Raw genomic sequence first — 22,350 nt, forward strand, 5'->3', positions numbered from 1 at the left:
GACAGGATGGGTGGGACAGGTATACCATAGCTCTTATACTAGCAGTAAATGTGGGGTTGCAATACTTATACATACAAATTAGAATTTTGTCATGTTGAGACAACATAAAGATAATGAAGGGAGGATAATATGTGTTGAGGCTAAAATAAATGGAGGTAAGGTTAATATATGTAATATATATGCCCCAAATAAAGAAGAGCCGGCCTTTTTTCATGAGGTTAATAAAATGATGGGAGAAATTGTGGACGGCCACACTATAATTTCTGGCGATTATAACCAGGTACAAGACTGGGTTGTGGATAAAACGTTCTTCACAAATAGTGTGCTGAGAGACAAAAGAGCCATACATCTAATGATGAGAGACCTGGGCCTGGTGGATATTTGGAGGCTAGTACATCCCAAAGATAGAGAATATACGTTTTATTCAAATATGCATAAAAGTCACAGCCGCTTAGATTATTTCCTGATATCCAAAGAGCTGGTAGAAGGGACGGTAGACTGTACAATTGGACGCATTGCATTAACGGACCATGCTACTGTGCAATGGGGGGTGCATTTGGGTATAGACGTTATTAAATCTTATATATAGAGGATGAATGTGTCGTTGCTTCAGGATGAAACCTTTGCCAATTTATTAGGGGAAGATATTAAAATGTTTTTTGACACTAATATAGGATGAATTGAGAGATTAGGCTCAGTGTGGGAGGCCTCTAAGGCCTATATAAAAGGCAAAATAATAGTTCACTCGAGTAAGAAGAAAAAAGACAGTAAAAAAAAGTGCTGGGATTGGAGTCCCAGCTGAAGGTTGCAAAAAAAGAGCTGGCTAATCATATACAGTATACAGTTATACAGTAAAAAGGTAGAATATGCTATGTTTAGGATGTAAAGTAACTTTTATGAGAGTGGGGAAAAGGCCAGTAAATTGTAAATTGCTAGACAGTTAAAAAACAAGATGCTAGCTTTATAATACCGGCAATTAAAAATACAAATGGGAAACTGGTATCAAGTACAAAGGACATTAATGAGGTATTTAAAGACTTTTATGTGAAGCTGTATAAATCAGAAGTAGATCCATCAGAAGAACAGTTTGAAGCCTTTTTCGCTAATATAAATATCCCAAAACTGTCAGAAGGACAAGTAGCACAGATGGAGGGAGTTATTACCGAAGGAGAAGTTAGAGATGCAATAGCGTCACTGAAAACAGGAAAGTCACCGGGGCTAGACGGGTTAACAGTTGAATATTATAGGAAATATGTTGACTTATTGGCACCCATACTGACAAAAGTATATAAAGAGTCATTTGATATAGGGCAACTACCAGATATGTTTAATGAGGCTTTAATTACTTTGATCCTGAAGAAAGACAGAGACCCTACAGACCCGGGGAGCTGTAGACCCATAAGTTTAATAGATGTTGATGGCAAAATTCTTACTAAAGTGCTTGCCACAAGAATAGAAAGATCTATGTCATATATAGTGCATTCAGATCAAGTGGGTTTTGTCAAAGGGCGCTCCTCATCAGATAATGTTAGGCGGCTATTACATCTTATGTGGGCCAGTCGTGATGCGGACACGCCCACCGCAGTGTTCTCGTTGGACGCAGAAAAAGTGTATGACAGAGTAGAACTGGCTTACCTCTTTCATACATTGAGGGTGTTTGGATTCGGAAGGGGATTTCATTAAATGGATTAAGATTATTTACTTGTCTCCTAAGGCGTCTGTTCTAACTAATGGCCTGAAATCTCCCGTCTTTGGCCTCATGAGAGGCCAGAAACAGGGGGACCCATTGAGTCCGCTGCTCTTCACCATATTCCTGGAACCATTAGCTGTAGCTCTAAGAGCAGATACAGATATTAAAGGGGTGTGGGGTGGTGGGACAGAACATAAATTGGTTTTATATGCGGATAATATTTTGCTGCTTATTTCGAACCCGGCTAATTCTATTCCCATAATCCTAAATAAGATTGAAACCTTCTTTCTCTGGTTATAAAATGAATTGGCAGAAATCGGAGGTAATGCCTGTATCTAGGTCTTGCTCTCAGTCAGAGATCTCTAACTTTCAATTTAGATGGATCCCAGTGGGAATGAAATACCTAGGATTAAAGTTAACTGCTGATCTGTCAGATATAATATAAATTAATTTAATGCACTTACTTCAAGAGATGAAAAATAATCTGGAAAGATGGAAGATAATTAATCTCACCTTGTGGGGGGTGTTCTGAGGTGCATAGGGGAAATCACAATACAAGCAGTATTCTTCAATATGGAATAATCCACGTATCGTGATAGGTAAACACTCATTTTGTTGGGATTCTTGGCAGAGGAACGGTATATGTGTGATTGATGATCTATATAAGGATGCTGTTTTTAAGTCATATCAGGAGTTAATGGATCAATTTCTTTTGGAGGGAAGTGGTGAATTTTGGAAATATCTACAACAAAGGAGCAGTGTGTGAAGTGTGTTCCCACTTAACAGAAGTATAGAGGAATCTAATATGTTGCAAAACCTTTTTGATTTGCCAAGTACAATGCATAGTGCTTTCAACATTTTACAAACATTAGAGTAATATGGCAAAGAGATTTAGAATGTGAAATAGGTAAGGAGAAATGGCACAATATAGTTTCCAAGGTTGGGTGGGCCACTAGGGATATTAGAAGCACATTTACTCATTACAAAATCATACATAGATACTACTATACTCCTATGAAGCTTTTCAGAATGGGCTTAGTAGAAGACAAAAGGTGTTGGAAGTGTAAGAGAGAAAATGGTAAATTTCTACATGCCTTTTGGGAATGTCCTGTGGTATTACCTTTCTGGAAAGTAGTATTAAGGAAACTGGGAGATTGGTTGGGACAAAGGTTACCAGAATCTCCACTGTTCTGTCTCCTGGGAGATGGCACACTTTTGCCACGAGGAGTCAACAAAGGGCAGCATGCGCTAATAACCGCAGGCCTCATCACTGCAGCTGATACTGAGGAACTGGAAAAGCATGCACACGCCGAGGCTCACAGATTGGACTCAACTGATGACGGAGACTGCATCTTACGAATATTTGATTGCCAGGAAGAACAATGTTAAAGGGAAGTTCCATTTAGTATGGGACTACTTCTTTTCATATATTAAGGGCCTGATACATTAAGCACGTGTTGTAACACATCACAGGTGATATAATCACAAACAATACAGTGGTACAGAGGGGTGTTGTCCTTTAAATTTAGTTTCGACTGCCTTTTTGTGTTTGTTTTGTTGTCATTTGTAAGTTGGTTGTATTATTTGTTGAAACATAAATAAATACTTTAATGACAGAAAAAAATGTATACTACTTTTCCTAATAAAACAATGTAAAGAATAAAAAATGAATCTCTCTCAATTATTACTTGTGACCCCCTAGAAGAAGGCTTGGGCCGGTGTTAAAAATGTTAAACCAATTTGATATCAAGCCAATCCCCAGATCGGACTAGTATACACAATTTTACCACTAGGTGTTGCATTTGTCTCTGCCACTCCTGAGTGAAATTAATGAGAGAGCCAATAATGAGAGTGTAGACCACATGGTGGACCACATGGTGGCGATAATGCACCTCTAGCTCCAAGCCATGACTTTTTTCCTGCAGTGAAGTTAAGGTTTGCCTCTTTTTTTCAGCTCATCTCTTTTCAGCAGCTTGAAATCCGAAATGTTTTTATATCGACGGGACAGTTTTAGTTTACTTTGAGACTGACTCTACCATATATCATCTTGTCACCCCAAAAACATATGAACCTTCTAATAAACAAACACAATGCTCTCAGACACTGACGGCTCTGTTATTGTTTGTTTATAAACAAACTAACACTATGTTAATCACACTGTCATATTGCTTTTAACCTGTGTAATGTAAACTCTAGGAAAGTTTAGTAATCTAAGCTACCAGTTATTCTACATTAAATTAAGCTTCACTTCACTGAAGCTAACATCAGCCTGCAAATAAATGTAGCAAGCTAAGCTACATCTACATGGCAAAAGTAGTTTACTTCATCAAAGGTATTTTTTTATACATCCATGTTTACGACATACCCATCTGTGTTTGGTGGTCCTCAGCAGTTTTATCCTCGGCTACTTTTAAATTTGCCAGAAGGTGTCATTGTGACAAATGCCAGTTCAATTGGCTAGCATAAACTCAAACCGGTTTAGCCATGTAAACCAGACCGGACTAGCCTGACAAGCCAGACCCACATCAAGATGTTGGGTCTGGGAACTCACCATTGGCAGGGCTTAATCCGAGTGGCGGGATAAACGGTTGTCTTTCAAATTCCCTCTGCACGCAATAGATAGCGCTACAACCAACCAGAGCAACACTAGTTGCATATCCGGTCGGCAAAACTCCGAACACATCTTCCTTTTTTAAGGATGACTTCCGTGCCGTTCTTTGTTCTTTTCTCAAAGAAAAGCTTAACTCCAAGTCTCCAGAGTCGCAGCCAAAGCCGATTGGAAAGACAGCTGTTTGCCAGCAGCAGTAGCCATCGTCTTTGTTTTCAAGTAGCAGGGAATTCACGCAGAGCCATCGTAACTCTGCCGTCATTATGGTAAGCCCGCCCACCGACTCTATATACAATGTGATTGGCCCGGCTAGAGTTTGGCTTTTCCAGCTCGCAAGCCAACGGAGAGTTGCTAGACCCCCTGGCTGCAAATTACATTTGCTGCCGATAGGGTGCATCTAGATTTCTAGGCTAGGACCAGACAGATGAAACCGGAAATTGGCCCAAACTCTAACTAGAATTGTGTGGTGGTGCCTGTATCCACAGAGACCCTGCCAGAAAATTCTCTTTTTGTGTAGTTTTTGTGAGTGCGTGACGTTTATGGGCGTCAGCAAAAAGCCTTTGGGGCCCACATGGGTGTGTAAACCCTAGCCAATAACAGCGTGCAGGTTTGCAGCCTATTCTCATTCCCAACTGCCTCCAGTTTAACAGACACAGACACGAATGAAGCTCTGAATTCACTCATAAAATGTGGCACATTCTCGTGGAGGTGTTGGTGTTTTTTTGTGTACTTTAGAACAAAACTGCAGTAAAACATTTAGAAAAATGTTGTTAACTTTTATGCCACTCTTTCTCTCTTTACACACAGGGACGTTTTTTTTGCATGTCAATATATTTTTTCGAACTGCGTTTCGAACTGAGTACTCTCACACAGAACGTGAATATTACGCTGCAATAAAGCGACAAAATTGTTTTGAGTTAGATTTTTCTAAGCTTTCGCATCGCTAATAAAGACATCAACCAATTACGTTGTGTATTTATAAGGATCATAATACAACAATACAGAGGCTGCTGTCCAAACCATATATAGACGGCAAACTCCTTTCCACCTTGACAAAGACAGCGTTTACCAGAGACAATCTTTCCATTCTTACCTTTTACAATAAAAAGCCCTAGACATATAACATCAACTGCGTACTGTTACTGTTAATATTTTGCTAAAAGATAACTCAATATATAGCTTACAGTTGCTTAGTGTCCTGCTTCAGCTTCCCGACCGTGGTTGGACAGCACAGAGGGAGTCTCTGGAGCTATTGCCCGTCACTCCACTGAGTAGGCGGAGAAACAAAACACAATACACCTTCTGTGGTTTTGAGGAGCTGCAGCATTTATTTTCTCAAACTGCTAACTCTAGCTACTCTCAAGATCTCAAGATTCACTTGAGATCTTCACCGCTAAAAGTTAACTCCTCTGCTGGCGATTATTTCCCATTTCCGTGTTGTTTATCTGGTCATTTCCCCATGTATTTGTGTAAATGACTGTAAGTGATTGGTCCTGTCATGGTTGTGGTTTTGGTTGTAGTTTTTCCTGCTTTATTGTGTTCAATGTTTCCCTGTTTCCTGGCTTATTATCTCATTATCTGTGTTTTTCCATTTATGTTTCATGCTTAGTTTCATAAGAGCTTTGAGACAGCCTTCACCGAGGAAGGAACAGAACAACATCCGGTTCAGCCAAGGACCGAGGAGTTGAGAAGCTATCAAATAAGGGGGATGAGATTCAGCCTAAGTCTTCCCTCCCTGTCATTCCCTGCGTCACTTATTCCTGGTTGTTTTTCCCTTTTCATGTCTTCTGGTTTTCTAGTGGTTTTTGATTTTGGTTTGTCTTGGTTTTGACTGCCTGCCTGCCTGCCTGCCTCAGGACACCTTCATTTGTAAGTCTTTTGTTAAATAAATCCTCTACCCTGCATTTTTGGGTCCGAGCCTCACTTTCCTGACAGGTCCAGTATTAAGCAAGATGTCAGAAGTGGCGAAAAACAAGCTACAATGTAAGTTATTGGGCAATTGTGCACCTTCACCTGCTTTTTTTTGCCACTGACATGCTCAAATTATTATTCCAAGCGTCTTAAAACATAACACATGCATAAAATTCACCAACACCGCGAAACATTTCGGCACAGAAATGTGCGAGTGTTATTTCCTGTTGCTGGATTCGGTGGTGAAATGACTGCTGAAAAGGTTACATTTGCAACATGGACATTATTTACCGGAGTTGTTTACACTGCGTTGAATCGAGCTGTTTCGTCACTGTTCCCGTGGTCAGAGCCAAAACCAGAGACGGTAGGCTAGGGACATCTGTGTCCTGTCAGTGCCAACAGCAATGTGCCCAAGCAACTGACAGATAACAACATGTCGGGAATTAATATTTAGTCTTGCTCCACGTAATATCATTACATTTTATCAGCGGTGGAAAGTAACTATACCGTAGGCTACTTCGATTCAATTGTAAGGTGCTTTTAATTGAGTATTTTCATTTTCTCCTACTTATTTGGCTACTACTTTGCAGATGCAGATTAATAATAAAAAATAATATTAATAAATTATGATGTATATAGTGGATAAAGAGACTTTGTTGATCCCGTGGTGAAATTTGCAAGCTACCTGCCAAGTCATACTTCCGCTTTTATTTTGGTGAAAGTAACTCAAAAGTAACTCAGAGTAGTGTTAAGGATTACAATTCAGAGACTAATATTATAATATAACTAATTACTCTCAAAAACCTTATGAGTGACCAAGGAAGAGATAGAGTGACCCTGCCCGGAGGAAGCCCGGGGCCCCCTTCTGGACTCAGGCCCAGATGGAGGGCTCGTCAGCGAGCGTCTGGTGGCCGGGTTTGCCACAGAGCCCGGCTGGAAACAGCCCAAAATAGCTACGTGGCACCTAACTCTCCATCCCATGGGCCCACCACCTGTGGGAGGAACTGCTGGGGTCGGGTGCACTGCCACACAGGTGGTAGTGAAGGTCAGGGGCCTCGACGGACCAGACCTGGGCGGCAGACGCTGGCTCTGGGGACGTGGAATGTCACCTCTCTGTGGGGGAAGGAGCCGGAACTGGTGCGGAGGTGGAGCGCTACCGCTTAGATCTGGTGGGGCTTACTTCTACGCACAGTCTTGGTTCTGGAACCATACTCCTGGATAAGGGTTGGACTCTTTTCTTCTCCGGAGTTACCCAGGGTGTGAGGCGCCGGGCGGGTGTGGGGATACTCACAAGCCCCCGGCTGAGCACCGATGTGCTGCGGGAGTATGGGTGAGTGGGTCTCTTCTCAGGGCCATCCAATCTCTGTACGACCAAAGCGAGAGCTGTGTCAGGGTTCTCAGCAGTTAGTCTGACTCGTTTCAGGTGAGGGTTGGCCTCCACCAGGGCTGCGCTTTGTCACCAATCCTGTTTGTAATATTTATGGACAGGATATGAAGGCATAGTCGGGGTGGGGAGGGGTTGCAGTTTGGTGGGCTGGGGATCTCATCACTGCTCTTTGCAGATGATGTGGTCCTGATGGCATCATTGGCCTGTGATCTTCAGCACTCACTGGATCGGTTTGCAGCCGAGTGTGAAGCGGTTGGGATGAGGATCAGCACCTCTAAATCCTAGGCCATGGTTCTCAGCAGGAAACCGATGGAGTGCCTACTCCAGGTAGGGAATGAGTCCTTACCTCAAGTGAAGGAATTCAAATACCTTGGGGTCTTGTTCGCGAGTGAGGGGAGAATGGAGCAGGAGATTGGCTGCAGAATCGGCGCAGTGGATGTGGTATTACATTCAATTTATCGCACCTTTGTGACGAAAAGAGAGCTGAGCCAGAAGGCAAAGCTCTCGATCTACTGGTCAGTTTTCGTTCCTACCCTCACCTATGGTCAAGAAGGCTGGGTCATGACCGAAAGAACGAGATCCAGGGTACAAGCGGCCGAAATGGGTTTGAGAAATAGGGTGAGAAGCTCAGTCATCCGTGAGCAGCTGGGAGTAGAGCCGCTGCACCTTCGCGTCGAAAGGAGCCAGTTGAGGTGGTTCGGGCATCTGGTAAGGATGCTCCCTGGGCACCTCCCTAGGGAGGTGTTCAAGGCACGTCCAGCTGGGAGGAGGCCTCGGGACTAGTTGGAGGGATTATATCTCCAACCTGGCCTGGGAACGCCTCGCCAGAGCTGGTTAATGTGGCTCGGGAAAGGGAAAAAGTTTGGGGTCCCCTGCTGGAGCTGCTCCCTCCGCGACCCGACACTGGATAAGCGAGCGAAGATGGATGGATGGACTAATTACTCTCAAATAACAGTAACTAGTAATCAATAATGTATTACATTTTGGAAGTAACTTGCCCAACACTGATGAGGAGTATACTGTTTTATTGTATTAATAAATGGCACTCTTTTGAAGTATTTAATGTGTCAACTCTCACTGATTCTTGCTCACTCATTACATGGCTTTAGTAGTTTTAAGGAGTAGGAGTTGGTATACATATTCAGGGGAGCGCAAGGATGGGTGGTACTTGTGCCAGGTCCGATTTTTGGTCCCAGTCCGTCTCTGTTAAGAACCTAAGTTAAAAAAGTCAAGCTGCATATGTAACTATGAGATGCTATGTCATGTATGGAATTGAAGTTATCTAACAAACACTTAACCTAACTAAACCACTTTAACCTAACCAAACTGCATCCGTTTCACAACGTTAACCACTGCAGCTATTACATTCAGGTATAAGGACGTGGTGATCTCATGCCACTGTTGGGGACACTCATTTAGGAACCACTTCTGTGGGTTGTATTAGACGGTATTAACAAACAGCCTACATGTTCGTATGGGTTGGAGGACTTGACTTGTCGTTTTCTACCATATTACTTGGCGCTGCAGTGAAGAGATTACTCATTAAAGGAAAATGATTAAAACATTATGAAAAGTCTAATTTTCTGTGACTGTACTCACCCATCATCTGATCCAGAACATAGTATTCCCTCTCTTAGTGGAGACCAGCGAACATGGAATACTTTAGCTAAGTGCCCAGTGAAGACCTTCAGAGGCTGATCAGAGCTGGTGGCCAAGTAGTACACACGAACATTTTTATCCTCACAGCCTGTTGCTATCATATCCCTACAAAATGAAAGAAAGAGGCAGGAGGATATGTGAAAAAACTACCAGATGACACAAGACCTTTATTTTTGACAGTATTACTATGATGTACTAGAACATCACTATAGACATGTCCCACATGCCACTCCCACATAAAACAAACTTCAAGGACTGCCTTTTTCACCTGCGTAAGATTGCAAAATCAGGCACATCTATCAAAAAGATGCAGACAACTAGTACATGCATTTGTTACTTTTGTTTTTAAAGATTATTTTATATTATTTTATATATATATTATTTTAGGTTAAGATGTGAAATGGGAGAGAGAGAGGGAATGACAAAGGGCTGCAGGTCAGAACAGAACCTGCGGCCACTGTGGTAAGGATGAGCCCTCGTACATGGTGCTCAACCAGGTAAGCTATCCAGGCGCCCCGCGTTTGTTACTTCTCGTCTGGATTATTAATAAATCCCTTTTTTAAAAGTAGAACTGTTTTATTCAATTCTGTTTATTTAAGAAGCAGACAGATTCATTAATTAATAAAATGCATTGGCATAGATGGGTTAAAAAAGCCAGAAATGCATGATATTGCTTGTCAAACGCACTTAATTCTACAGACAGACAGACAGACAGACAGACAGACAGACAGACAGACAGACGGACAGCTAAAATTGACTTGATATGGTTGGAACTGGTCTGATAGTAATTTTGTACACTGTTCAGTTTAATTGTTTGTTTGGATACTCATTTTGCTCTGTTGTAAGCTATCTGTCTTTTCCTCTATGCTCTCCTCTCTCACCTACACTCATCTCCATCCTTTGTCACAAAGACAAAGTCAGAGTTGCATTCACATTTTTACCTATTTAACCTGGAACTTGTTCTTTTTTTCATTACTTTTTATAATGCTGCTTTCTTTATCTAGTAATACTTTGTAATTGTGTTTATAATAGTTATCAAGGAGTCTTTCAGGTCCAGTTTATAAACTGTTCAAATAAGTGAAAGATAATAGGTCTGCCCAACGCCAATTGCAGTATGACGTGACTCTAATGCATATTGACTGAGAAAAAGGGCATATGGATTGAATTCTTACTTGTTGTTCTGGCTCCAGTCACAACCAAACACAGCAGCAGGATGTTTGTACTTATGGAGGATTTTACCATCAATGGTCCGGATGATACTGTTGTCACAACAATATAAAACATGTAAGACTTTTTATGAAGGACAAATATTGTGCTTTTTCGTAATAAAAAAAATATTATCAGCAGTGTTGGGAGTAACGGCATTTAAGTATAACGGCGTTACTAATGGCGTTATTTTTTCAGTAATTACTTTTCCCATCGTTGCAACGCAGTTACCGTTACTGAGAATGTAAAGTGGCGCGTTACTACAATTTGGTTGAATGAAGCCCGAGGTGTCAGGCTTTGGCTACACATCAACTGCCTGAAGAGAGCGGATGGGGGGTATGATGACACCGTTGCAAATGCAATGATGATTGGCTGGGTGGGCGGAGGCCCTGCTCACGCTGTCTCACTGCACGCTCTGACTATCACTAAACACAAGACAGAGACAATGGCGACGAGCCAGGGAAATTCAAAGGTAGCATTCTCGAACTGGAAGTACCGGCAATAGTTATTGCTCATTGAAATTAAAGGCAAGAATGTTTATGTAACATGCACGCTATGCCCAGGAAAAAATCCACGTCTGCCTCAAGCAACTCAAATCTTATGAAGCACCTCACATCAACACATGCTAACACGACACTTGCTGCTGCTAACCCAACCCCAAGCCCAAATGCAGCTAGCGTGAGCTCCAGCGAAGGAGACGGAGCCACTCTGTTAAAACAAGCAACGCTAGATTTTTCGGGTCAGCAACAGGTGATACTGTATATAGTGTTTTTATTCTTCAATCAGTTAATATAAACATCTTTGACGTTAAAGATGTTATAGAACGTAATAGCGTTATAGAACATAAAAAATAACGTCACAGTTACTTTGCTGAGTAACTAATTACTTTTACAATGTGGTAACTGAGTTACTAACTCAATTACTTTTTGGGAGAAGTAATTTGTAACTGTAACTAATTACTTTTTTAAAGTAAGATGACCAACACTGATTATCAGAATATGGGAATCAGGAAAGATGAGGATTTACCAGAATCCGTCTCCACTACAGGTAGCAATCCTCTTAGAATCCTTATGGCTCCATGATATACAGAATATACCGTTCTTACCATGCTGGAGGAAGAAAAATAGGTTGTCACTGCAGACACAATCATACCATCCATTATTTTTAACAAACTTTAATGTTTCACTAAGGGGTAGTTGGCAAGGATAGATTAATAATTAATAAGAGCAGCTTATAAACATTCACTGTATATCATATCTTTATTCTTATTCTGTTAATATTTATAGATATATATATTTTTTTTACCATTTCTGAGGTGTTTTCAAAGTACTGTAATGGTAAAAATCTACAATAAATACATGGAAATAAAACTAGTACTGGTAATACTACTAATCCCATGTTAACAAATGGACATATGTTGGTATACTAACATATTTCTAGCATTATAACAGTACATGATGTCATTTAGATTTTTTCTTTGTATTACAAGTATCTGATGCGCAACTGTTTGGCAGAGGCCTGTATTAAAAAACCCATTTATTGTTGTTATTATTGCACCAAGGAAAGAAAGAATGCAAAGAAAATGTATTTCCATTACGTTTTTCTAAGTGAGGACAATAAAGGACCAAGCTAAGTGATTTTTCAGCAATAATGATACAAAGATTCAGTTTTAAAGTAATTTTGCACATAAAGTCAAAGTAACCTCATTAAAGCGAGTGATGATCTTTCCTTTTCTGACGTCCCAGATGAACGCTCCATTGCGAGATGTTGCGCCTGCAATGCAGTTCAGGTCTCCTTCAAAACATCAAAACACACAAAGAAGGTCATTAACTTTCAAGCAAACAACAGATGATATATTGATATATTGCTATTAGGATGGGTCTTTATATCCAATTCAATTAAATTGTATTTATAGTGTCAAATCATAACAGGAGTTATCTCAGGACACTTTACAGCTAGAGTAGGTCTAGACCACACCCAACAATTTCCCACGAGCAAGCATTTGGTGCGACAGTGGCAAGAAAAAACTTTTTCGAAGAAAACCTCGTTACAGACCAGGCTCTGGGCAGCCATCTGCCACTGCCAGTTGAGACAAAGAGACATTGATACAGATATACAATAATATGATTCATAATAATTATAGCAGTTGGCATGATGTGCCATGGCAGTAACAATAAAGATAATAGAACTATGACCAGATATAATAGTTGTAGCAGTGCTGGGTGTCAAGCAGAACCACAGCAGAAGCTGCCAGTGCATTATGGGCTGCAATGTTTAGGTTATGTGTATGTACATTTGGATCACCTACAGTGGATTGCAAGTGATTTCACAAGTCATTCCTCAGTTCTTCCCCGTTGCAGAGGTTTCACACATGTTTGTGTGTGTGGAGGTGGAGTTAATCTACCTGGAGCCCAGGACAAGGAGTAGACCACTCCTTCATTGCCGGGGGAGGTGTAAACAGCTGTTAGTGTGTTTGTGTCCCAGATTTTGATGGTTCCATCAAAACTAGCTGTAGCCAGCAGGTTGTGATCATCTGGCTTAAATTTACAGTCAAAGATAGTCTCTACATGACCCTGGAAACAATATAAAACAAAGAGAAAGAGCAAATAATTCACAAGTTTTGTTGCTTTGTTCATTCAGTCATGTCTAAGCAAGTGTAGGCTGTTGACTTTACAAAGGATGTTATAGAATACCAAGTCTCGTAGGAAGTCCCACTTCTTGGCTCCCATGTCATAGAGTCCCACCCCTCCATCCATGAAACAGCACACAGCATGGCCAGGAGGCAGAGAGAAGGACCGGTTTTGTGATAGGGTTGGGGGAGGTACAGCCTCACTGGTGGAACTGGTGTGCTGGCTTTTACTGGGAGAAAAGGAACTCTGAGCTGTAGAGAAGGGGAGGAAGTCAATGGAAAGAGAAGACATCTGTGGTGTTATTCTAGAAATCTTAAATAAGATAATCCTTAAATCTTGAAACAGTTTGTTTGAACCTTAGTTCAGGGACATAGTGCTGTTAAGCTAGTCAAATGAAGCCTTACAAGAGAAAAAGTACTACTGCTCAGTGTTTGAATGGCTGCTTGATACCCAGACAGCGTCTCATCTCATCTATGGTTCTTTGGTAGCTGAAGATTTGGATTTTGTATAAACTTGTACTTGCAAGATTTGATACCAACCTAATAATAGAACTCCTGCAACTTGTAACCGCTACTGTACATGGGTGTTTACGTTTTTACCACGTGTAAGGTCAAAAGTTTTTATCCTATATTTTACCTTTCTTGGCAAGAGGGGAGTTGAGGACATGCAACGCATGAAATCCGGTCTTTTTTAGTTTAAAGCTGTCCAAGGGAGTGGAGCGAGACACATTCCATACCCTCAACACTCCAACCTGGGAGTCTGACAGACAAACAAAGACAAATTAGTTTAAAGAATTCATAGGTCTCTTGCATAATGCAAATGTGATGAATACTGTTCTTGGTCTGTAAACCTGTCCTTTCCTAACGCATGGGTGGTATTAATATGAACTCCATCAACTATCTTAAAGTTGTATAATACTATGTATTATTGTTAGTCTGGCTATCACCAGACCAAGCTCAATATTTTAAGATTTAACATTAGTCTGGGGAGTCTGCTCCGTATTTTCTACTGCACAAGAGGCGTGATCAACGGGCATAGTTCAAATGACTCTGTACGCAATTGAATAGTCTTTCAACCAATCAGACCAACAAACCGAGTGACATAGCATGGCATCAACGGGTTGCTGCACTTTGGTGTCCGCTATGTTGAATGTAAACAAGAAGCTGTTTGGTCACTTGTCTATCGTTGTCATGTTAAACCCACCAATAGCATGCCAGGTGAATAAGCCAGTTTGTGATTGGTCCCCGCAAAATTGTAAGCGAAGAAGGATAGATAAACGTACAGGTTTCCAGCCAGAGCTGCAGGGCGAAATCAAATCGGAGGCAGATCGGGCTGGGTTTACCCAGTCTATATTATTGTAGTTTTAAGAAGCCAAATGTACTCATTAATATGCAAGTATGCATCTATACATAGACAGTATGCACTGTGACAACAACAGCTGGCTGGTATGTTGGAGGTTAAAAGTCAAGTCTAACCAGTAGCGGTATACACATCAAGGCAGAAATACATAATCTTTACCTCCGGTGATGAACATGCCTGGTGCAGAGGGGACCCAGGCCAGACACTGAACTGATGCAGCAGCTGAGGGGAAGCAGAAGGACGTGATACAAGCCAAGGCCTCGCTGTCCACCAGCCTGATACCATTATGGAGGTTAGACACTGTGATAGAGACAATGTGTTCATCATTTAGCTATTTGAGCATTTTGCAATTATAGTCACAGAGATTTTGTAATAACCAATCACTGAATAGACCGGATTAAGTGTTTTGATTACTAGCATGTTATTTTATACCAACTTGAAAACACTCCAACAATAACTGTACTATAAAACAAAAAAAATTATTATTATTATTATTATTATTATTATTATTATTATTATTATTATTATTATTATTATTATTATTGTTCTATTCTATGGGTCTTTTTCTAAGTCTTTTTTCTCCTTTTAAATTCAAATCACTTCAACTAACAAAATCCTGGTGATATTGTTAATATTTTGTCCAACCTAGTAAATAGTCAGTTGATAAAGGGTCCCATTCCAGAGCACTAACTGGGTCCTCTTCATCTGTTCCTTCTAATGACTCTGGACGCAGCACATGCTTTTGGCCTTTACTCCCTAAACAAGAGAGGACAGACAGATGTGGAAGGTGTGGGTGTTTACAGAAACATGTCTCTGCTTATGGAACCTAAACAGAAGAGGAGGGTTAGACATTTTAGAAGAAGAAATGGTCCAATGATGGTTATACTGAGATTAATTTCACTGCGCAACAGAGGGAGAATTAACAGCAGTCATAAAATCTCTTCTAATAAGATCAACATTCAGAACAAGGTTTTATACCATCACAAGGGTGATTATAGTGATCTGTATGGAACTGGAAATAGCCATCTGTCTCAAGACCACAATGATGTAAACAAGAGAATGTAAAGGTTACTTCCACCTCCCCCTAGAAAAACTTCACAGAGAGAATTTCTTAGGGAAGCTGAATACCAAGATGGGAAGTTCACACTAGGGTTGGGTAGCGTTCACTCTTTTTTGTGTACCGGTACCAGTACCTCCAATTCGGTTCCGTTTTTCTTTTACCTTTTTTCAGTACTTTCCCTCTGCAATAACAAAAATTTATTTCAGCTGTAAAAATGATTCCAAACCTATTTATCCTATTTACTTCCATCTTGTTATTTATTTAGAACATTTTACACAACACACAAAATACAACACCTTCTTCTCCCCTCCCAAACCCATCCCTACAACCTATCAAATTAAATAATGCCACGGTTTTGCTCTAGGCCAGTTGGCCTTTGGACTTTTCGTTTAGTTTATTTCATTTTACCATGTTACAGTTTTTGAGTTCTTTGTTCTTGTGATTAACTCATGTTTCTCTGTTGTCCTGTCCAGCATGTCTATCCTTGTCAGCCTGTCTTTGTGTTAATGTTTCCCTGTTTGTTCATGGTTGTGTGTTACCCGTGTTCTTTCTGTGTTCTCTCTTTTTCCTTGTTGTTTCATGCTTCAGTTTCCTGTTTTACTTTGTAGTGTCGGTTTCTCCTGTGTCATGTCTTGTTTTACTTCCTGCCTTGTCTTTTTCCGCCTCTGTGATTGTCTGCTCTGCCCTGATGCGTTCCACCTGTTCATCAGCCCTCATGTCACCTGTCTCTCGTTACTACCCTTGCCCCCCTTGTGCTTTCTTTGTCTCTTGTTAGTTCATCGTCTTCATTCTGTGTTTCATTCCCTACCAGAGCTCTCAAGTTTTATTAAATGTTTACAGTGAGATTACATATCCAGCGACATGCATCCCCAGAGAATTGTTTGGGCCATAAAAGCCCAAATTCATTAGCACCCCCTGCAACCCTACTTTGGCCCCAAACGAGTGCTCAAAGTAGGCTACATACTGTACACATACAGTGGATTGCAGAACTTGAACCTGAGCATCTATGTCACTTAATCATGACAATTCCATGCAACATAAGTGTTTTATTATTAATATAATTTACAATTTTAAGAAGATTTAGCTAACATCACCACTAGCCTTTTGGTTTATTTTACATTTAGCCTACCTTGGCCTCTTGTGCTCCGCAGAGATCTGCTCTACAGTCTTCTATTTGATTAATTTTTACGTTGAAACACAAGAGCAGAGAATGTTAATGATTGTGTGAATCAAGTTCATAATTCTGCAGCAGCGGTGAGCACATAGCCTATGATGGAAGTTTTACTACTCTGTCCGGCAAGAGAGAAAGACTAATGCAACTATGATAGGGTTAGTATATTACCTTTGCTTAAATAGCGACCTTTTCTAAAATACTGCTGGTTTAGTGATGTTGGCAATTCTATGTTCTACAATTCAGATGCCTGCAGTGCGCAATAGAAGCATCAAATAAGGCCAGTCAATTATCGCTTTCAGTGCGATTGTGCCTTCATCAGCGTGAGAAATACAAGGCGTGGCATGTGAGGGTGTGAACTGGTTGAAATGCGTGTGTCTCACTGTGAATGCGTGAGACTTGAGAGCCCTGTTCCCTACGTCCTTTCCTTGTGGTTTTGCCTTTTCTAGTCTTTAGTTTTCTAAATGTTTTCTTGGATTTTGCGTTGGATTCTTTTTCCCTACCTGCCTGCCTCAGGACACCTTCTGTTATGTCTTTTTTTTTATTCAATCTTTGTCTGTCTTTAATCTTTCAACTCTGCCTGCTGCCTCCTCGTCGCTACACTCTGGATTTTGGGTCCAAGCCTGCTTCCCCTTGACCTAACTTTTTGTACACTGCACTGAAACTTGTAGTTATGTATTTGTTTATTTTATTTTAGCCTGTTTTTATTTTCTATCTTTTTTGAACTGCTCTTTAATGTTTTATGTAAAGCGCTTTGAATTGCCTTGTTACTGAAATGTGCTATGGAAACAAAGTTGCCTTGCCTTACAATCTCTAGCCTTTTAGTCAGTCAAAAGGGCATAGTGAACACAGCCTGTCTGTATATATACTATATTGCAGCGAAGGCCGTCTTCGTGGAGTTTTAAAAAGTCTAACCACACTTGCAACCACTTTACTGACATTTCCGTGACTCAATGTGACTTAACGTTAAACAAACTGCAGAGGCGATGTCATTTCGTTCCGTTCGCACCTCTGCGTGTGTGTAGCAGAGCGGGTCCTGCTCTCTGTCAACCAAACCTATTTGAGTCGTGATTCACTCAGATCTTTCACCTGTGTTTTTAAATTAACTCATGAGTATCATTAACTCGGATCAGTTGAGTCCTACTACAATTCAATCTAACATGATAACAGTGCCACACACAAACCTCTTGCAACATTAGCTACAACTAGTCTTAGCCATCTTAGCTGCCAAAAGCTTTATAACTTACAATTTTGTATGGAACCACAACTCCACAAGTCAACTCAAGCGACAGAGTGAGCAGAGACAGGTTATAGGAACTTCCCAACCCGCAGACTCAGAGCTGGAAACATTGCAAGCTTGCAGACCATGGGACTCACTAGAGGACTCATGAGTCATCATGACTCATGAGTCCTCAAGTGAGTCAGTCAATTGCGCAAATCAGACGGCTACGTTGTCATGAGTGGATCTGTAGAGCGAGTGAAGTCTCTCCTCAAGGGTGAAAAGCAAATCCATAACAAAAGCCATTCTTTCACTTCTGAAATAACATACAATGTTCTGCACATAGCCTAGGCCTACTGTAGGTTTGGTGTATAAATGTATATAAAAAAGCAATTAGGTCGAGCAGACAGTCCGAAACATTGCAAGCTCGCCTCGGCTCGCAGACCATGGGAGTCATGTATCGTCATGACTCATGAGTCCTCGAATGAGCCGGCTACATTGTCATGAGTGGATCTGTGGCAGGCGAGCGAGTGAAGTCTCTCCTTGAGTCAGGGTGAAAAGCAAATCCACAACAAAAGCCATTCTTTCACTTCTGAAATAACATGCTTATATGTTATAGGTTTGGTGTATAGCTGTAGCATATCAAAATTAGGTTGATCGATTTAAAAAAATAAATTATTTATTTATTCACTGTGGGAATTTCTCCATTCCTGTTTCTCTGTCTACATTGAAAGCCTATATATTAGATCTGAAATAGTGAGTCTGCACAGAGTGAATCCACAGAACTTCCTACTACAAAGAGCGGTTACTCACACAACCTGGATCAGTTTAGTGAGTGACTCAGAATAACCCGAATCCTTAAAAGTAATCGAGCTTGCCAGGCCTACTGTCAACATGCAAAGAGGACAGATAAGCTTGCGATTACAGGTACCAAAATGTGCCACTGTTTTATTTAACGTGAATGGGTCAAGCCCCCAGGAACAGCGCCATCTCTTAAAGGGGTGATAGAATGATTATATAGGGTATTTTACACTTAAAGTCTCCTAATGGGGTATGTAACATTGGTTGGGCTGAAAATTGCCCGAATGCTATTTTAGTTGGCCCTTAACTACACTGTGAATATGGCTCTATTTGGAACAAGAGCTTTTCTTCCAAATATGGTATGCTCATGAATATTCAGAAGGAGGTGTGCGCTGATTGGTTTGAGCAAACTACATAGAAACACATGGGAGACTCGACAGCAGGTCTCATATTTCAGACACTGCAAAGTTATACATTGTTTGTCGGGCTATTTCGTTATTAAATTCACTTCTGAGACTTTTTTAATCAAGAAATCAACTATATAAAGCTCAAATATGGGCCGTTTTACGAAAATTCTAAATTTGGTAAGACTGTGTGTCGGATTTCAGCGCCGGTGCTGCCTCGCCGCCCGGCCTGCCTTCCTTCACAGACCCCGGCCTGCTATGAGGTACTTGGAGCTCCGTCACGACTGGCAGCCCACAGCACTCCATACCAAAGTCACTGTCTCTTGGGCTAATGGACAACCAAATGCCGCTGCCCTGACAGAGCTCCAGGGCCTGCAACTCCCCTCTTACTGCTAGCTAAATGGCCTGTGTGTGAGAGTGAGAGCGTGGTCAGCGAGTTTCTTACACCAGCAATCTCTTACCATATGTTACACACATGTCACGCCACTTATACAACATCTAACTAAATGTCTTATAAAGCTAACAACTGTGTCCGATTTCAAATTAATGAATATTTGTGAAGACTAGCTAGGTGTTTCATTAGCTGCGGCTGTCCCTTCAATCCTAGCTATATGTAGCTACAAATCACGTATAGTTAGCTTCATTTTCAGCGTAATTCGAGTATATTTACAGTTAGAATTTTGTCACGCCATGTATATAACATCTACCTAAGGGTCTTATAAAGCTAACAACGGTGTCCGATTTCAAGTTAATGAATATTTGTGAAGACTAGCTAGGTGTTTCGTTAGCTGCAACTGCCCCTTCAATTCTAGCTATAAGTAGCTACAAATCCCGGATAGTTAGCTTCATTTTTGGCGTAAGTCGAGTATATTTACAGTTTGAATTTTGTCACACCACTTATACAACATCTAGCTACCTAAATGTTTTCTTTTCAAGTTAATGAATATTTGTGAATTTCAGAGGAATTCTAAGAGGAGGCTAGCTAGCTCTCATTGATAGAGCTACATCCAGCCGCAGGCTCTATCAATGAGACTCGCGGACAAGTGGCGTTTATTTCACCAATCGTTTGTTTAAATAACTCAACACATTATAATTACATACATTATAAGATTAACTGAAACCTGTGGTAAGAGATTGCTGGCGTAACAAGCTCGCTGACCACGCTCTCACTCACATACACCGGGCATTTAGCTAGCAGGAAGAGGGGAGTTGCAGGCCCTGGTGCTCTGTCAGGGCAGGGGCATTTGGTGACTTTGCACGGGTATGGAGTGCTGTGGGCTGCCAGTCGTGACGGAGCTCCAAGTACCTCATAGAAGGCCGGGGTCTGTGAAGGAAGGCAGGCCGGGCGGCGAGGCAGCAACACAGGCAGCACCGGCGCTGAACTGCGACAGACAGTCAGACAAAATTTGCAATTAGCCATCCATTTTCATAAAGCGGTCCATATTTGAGCTTTACATAGTTGATTTCTCGCATAAAAAAGTTTCAGAAGTGAATTTTGTAATGGAATAGCAGAGATCTGAGTGACCTAGCTAGATTCAGAAGACTACCTGATCTCAGGTCAGTTGTGTAGCCTATGTAAATGTTGGGCGTGACCCTTCTCTTAATACACCAATGGGCGTGACAAATTCACAGGTCTTGGGAGGTTGACGTCAACTTGAGATTCGCCCGTTTTCAGCGGCAGTTTCAAAATATGAGATTTTCATAGTAAAGGGGTGTCAATGGGATTTTGAGCTTCTATGTATGTCCTATTTACCCACCGAACTGTCGTTATTCAACTATGACTATGATGATGGTTTTGCATTCTATCACCCCTTTAAAGCAAGCATGGGCTTAGTGGCCCACAGTGGAACTGGCCCAGAAATACTTTTCCCATAGACTTTGCATGGTGAAACGTTGCTACAGACATAGCTAGATACTAGCTACTAAGGTTAGCCTGCAGTTTTGTGAAGAGAGCTTCTCTTAATACATCCATGGCTTCATCCATCATCCACGTTACAGGCTTTACAGACCATTTTTTTCTTTTAATGCATTAATTTAGAAAGGTAAACAGTCAGTTTCACTGAAACTCTTTGAGTAGGTGTCCTATATTACTTTTTAATGGACACTCTGCTGCCAATCAGAATTGAGTATTCCCCCAGACCATATGGTATAATAAATTGTAAATTACTGCCTGGCAGAAAAACAATAATGATCAGCAACTAGTTAAGTATTAAATTAACACAATATTTCTACTTCCACAACATGTATAGTATACATTATAGTTAGCATCAGAGTATATGCCTCCAGGCAATGAATATAAGTCGAAGAAATGTCCCAAGTCAAGTACAAATGTATGCGTAAGAATGTGTTTTAATCTAAATTGTAATAAGGTGAGGAAAACATCGGTACCTGGCTGAAAAACAGACAAACTACCGTCGGTGTGTCCAAACACCAGTTTGCCCTTCTTGGTGGGATGCCATCTGAAGAGACAGATATCAGAAAGGAAGGAGTGGGCTTCTTTATGTACTGTGACCCCGGGGTCAAGTCCTCCATATACCCAGATATATAGTGGACCACGTTGGGAGACAAATGCCACTCCATCAGTGAAGTTCCAGCACCAACTTACTGATGCAGGGATACCTGTGAAAGAAAAGAAGACACTTTAATACTTTATGTAGGGGAGGGCATTGCAGTACTCTTACACTCCAGTGGGCCAATAAAACCTGGTGTAGATCATCCATTAACCTTTAGTACTGTCCAGTCTTGCTACAGCCTTTTGTTCTGACACGTTCCATACGATGAGCAGGTTATCAGCAGAGGCTGATGCAAACAGATCAGGGTTGTCAGGACACCAACTGATGGCTGTTATGGTCTTCTTGTGCTCTGACATGATGGACCTCAGCTTAAATTCATTGTACTGTTGGTCCAACTACAACAAGGAGACAGAGTTAATGACAAGGAATTAAAGAAAGGGATTGTATCCTTAACGTATCCTGGCATAGTAACGCAAGTTAGGTTATTTTTGACCCAACTCCTCGATTAAAACGGGACCAACTAATTTCTGGGTTATTTCAACTCAGAAAATGGGGTTGTTCTTTTTACCCAGAAGTTGGGTTCTAGTAACTACACTGTTGGGTTATTTTAAACAAACATTTGGGTCAAGTATTTAACCCAGAAGTTGGGTCAAAAAGAATAACCCAATTTTCTGGGTTGAAATAACCCAGAAATTAGTTGATCCCTTTTTAACCCAGGAGTTTTTAGTGTGT

General features: G+C 41.0%; 1 protein-coding gene across 5 annotated transcripts in view; it reads right to left on the reverse strand.

Moving 5' to 3' along the window:
- The window catches only part of wdr17 (WD repeat domain 17), a 168,042-nt gene that overhangs the window by 100,867 nt on the left and 44,825 nt on the right, over nt 1-22,350 (reverse strand). For all 5 annotated transcript variants that reach the window (XR_003694233.1, XM_028596955.1, XM_028596948.1 and 2 more), the window contains 11 exons: nt 21,830-22,013; nt 21,494-21,724; nt 15,096-15,206; nt 14,610-14,750; nt 13,728-13,850; nt 13,155-13,342; nt 12,866-13,034; nt 12,164-12,255; nt 11,488-11,570; nt 10,428-10,514; nt 9,196-9,360 (listed from right to left, as the gene is read on the reverse strand). Coding sequence is in view for 4 of the 5 variants with exons in the window: in XM_028596955.1 (XP_028452756.1) it covers nt 9,196-9,360; nt 10,428-10,514; nt 11,488-11,570; nt 12,164-12,255; nt 12,866-13,034; nt 13,155-13,342; nt 13,728-13,850; nt 14,610-14,750; nt 15,096-15,206; nt 21,494-21,724; nt 21,830-22,013 (1,574 nt within the window). In the remaining variant the exon portion in view is untranslated. The remainder of the gene's footprint in view (nt 1-9,195; nt 9,361-10,427; nt 10,515-11,487; nt 11,571-12,163; nt 12,256-12,865; nt 13,035-13,154; nt 13,343-13,727; nt 13,851-14,609; nt 14,751-15,095; nt 15,207-21,493; nt 21,725-21,829; nt 22,014-22,350) is intronic.

The sequence above is a fragment of the Perca flavescens genome, chromosome 2 (assembly GCF_004354835.1).
Source record: "Perca flavescens isolate YP-PL-M2 chromosome 2, PFLA_1.0, whole genome shotgun sequence".
Lineage (NCBI taxonomy): Eukaryota > Metazoa > Chordata > Actinopteri > Perciformes > Percidae > Perca > Perca flavescens.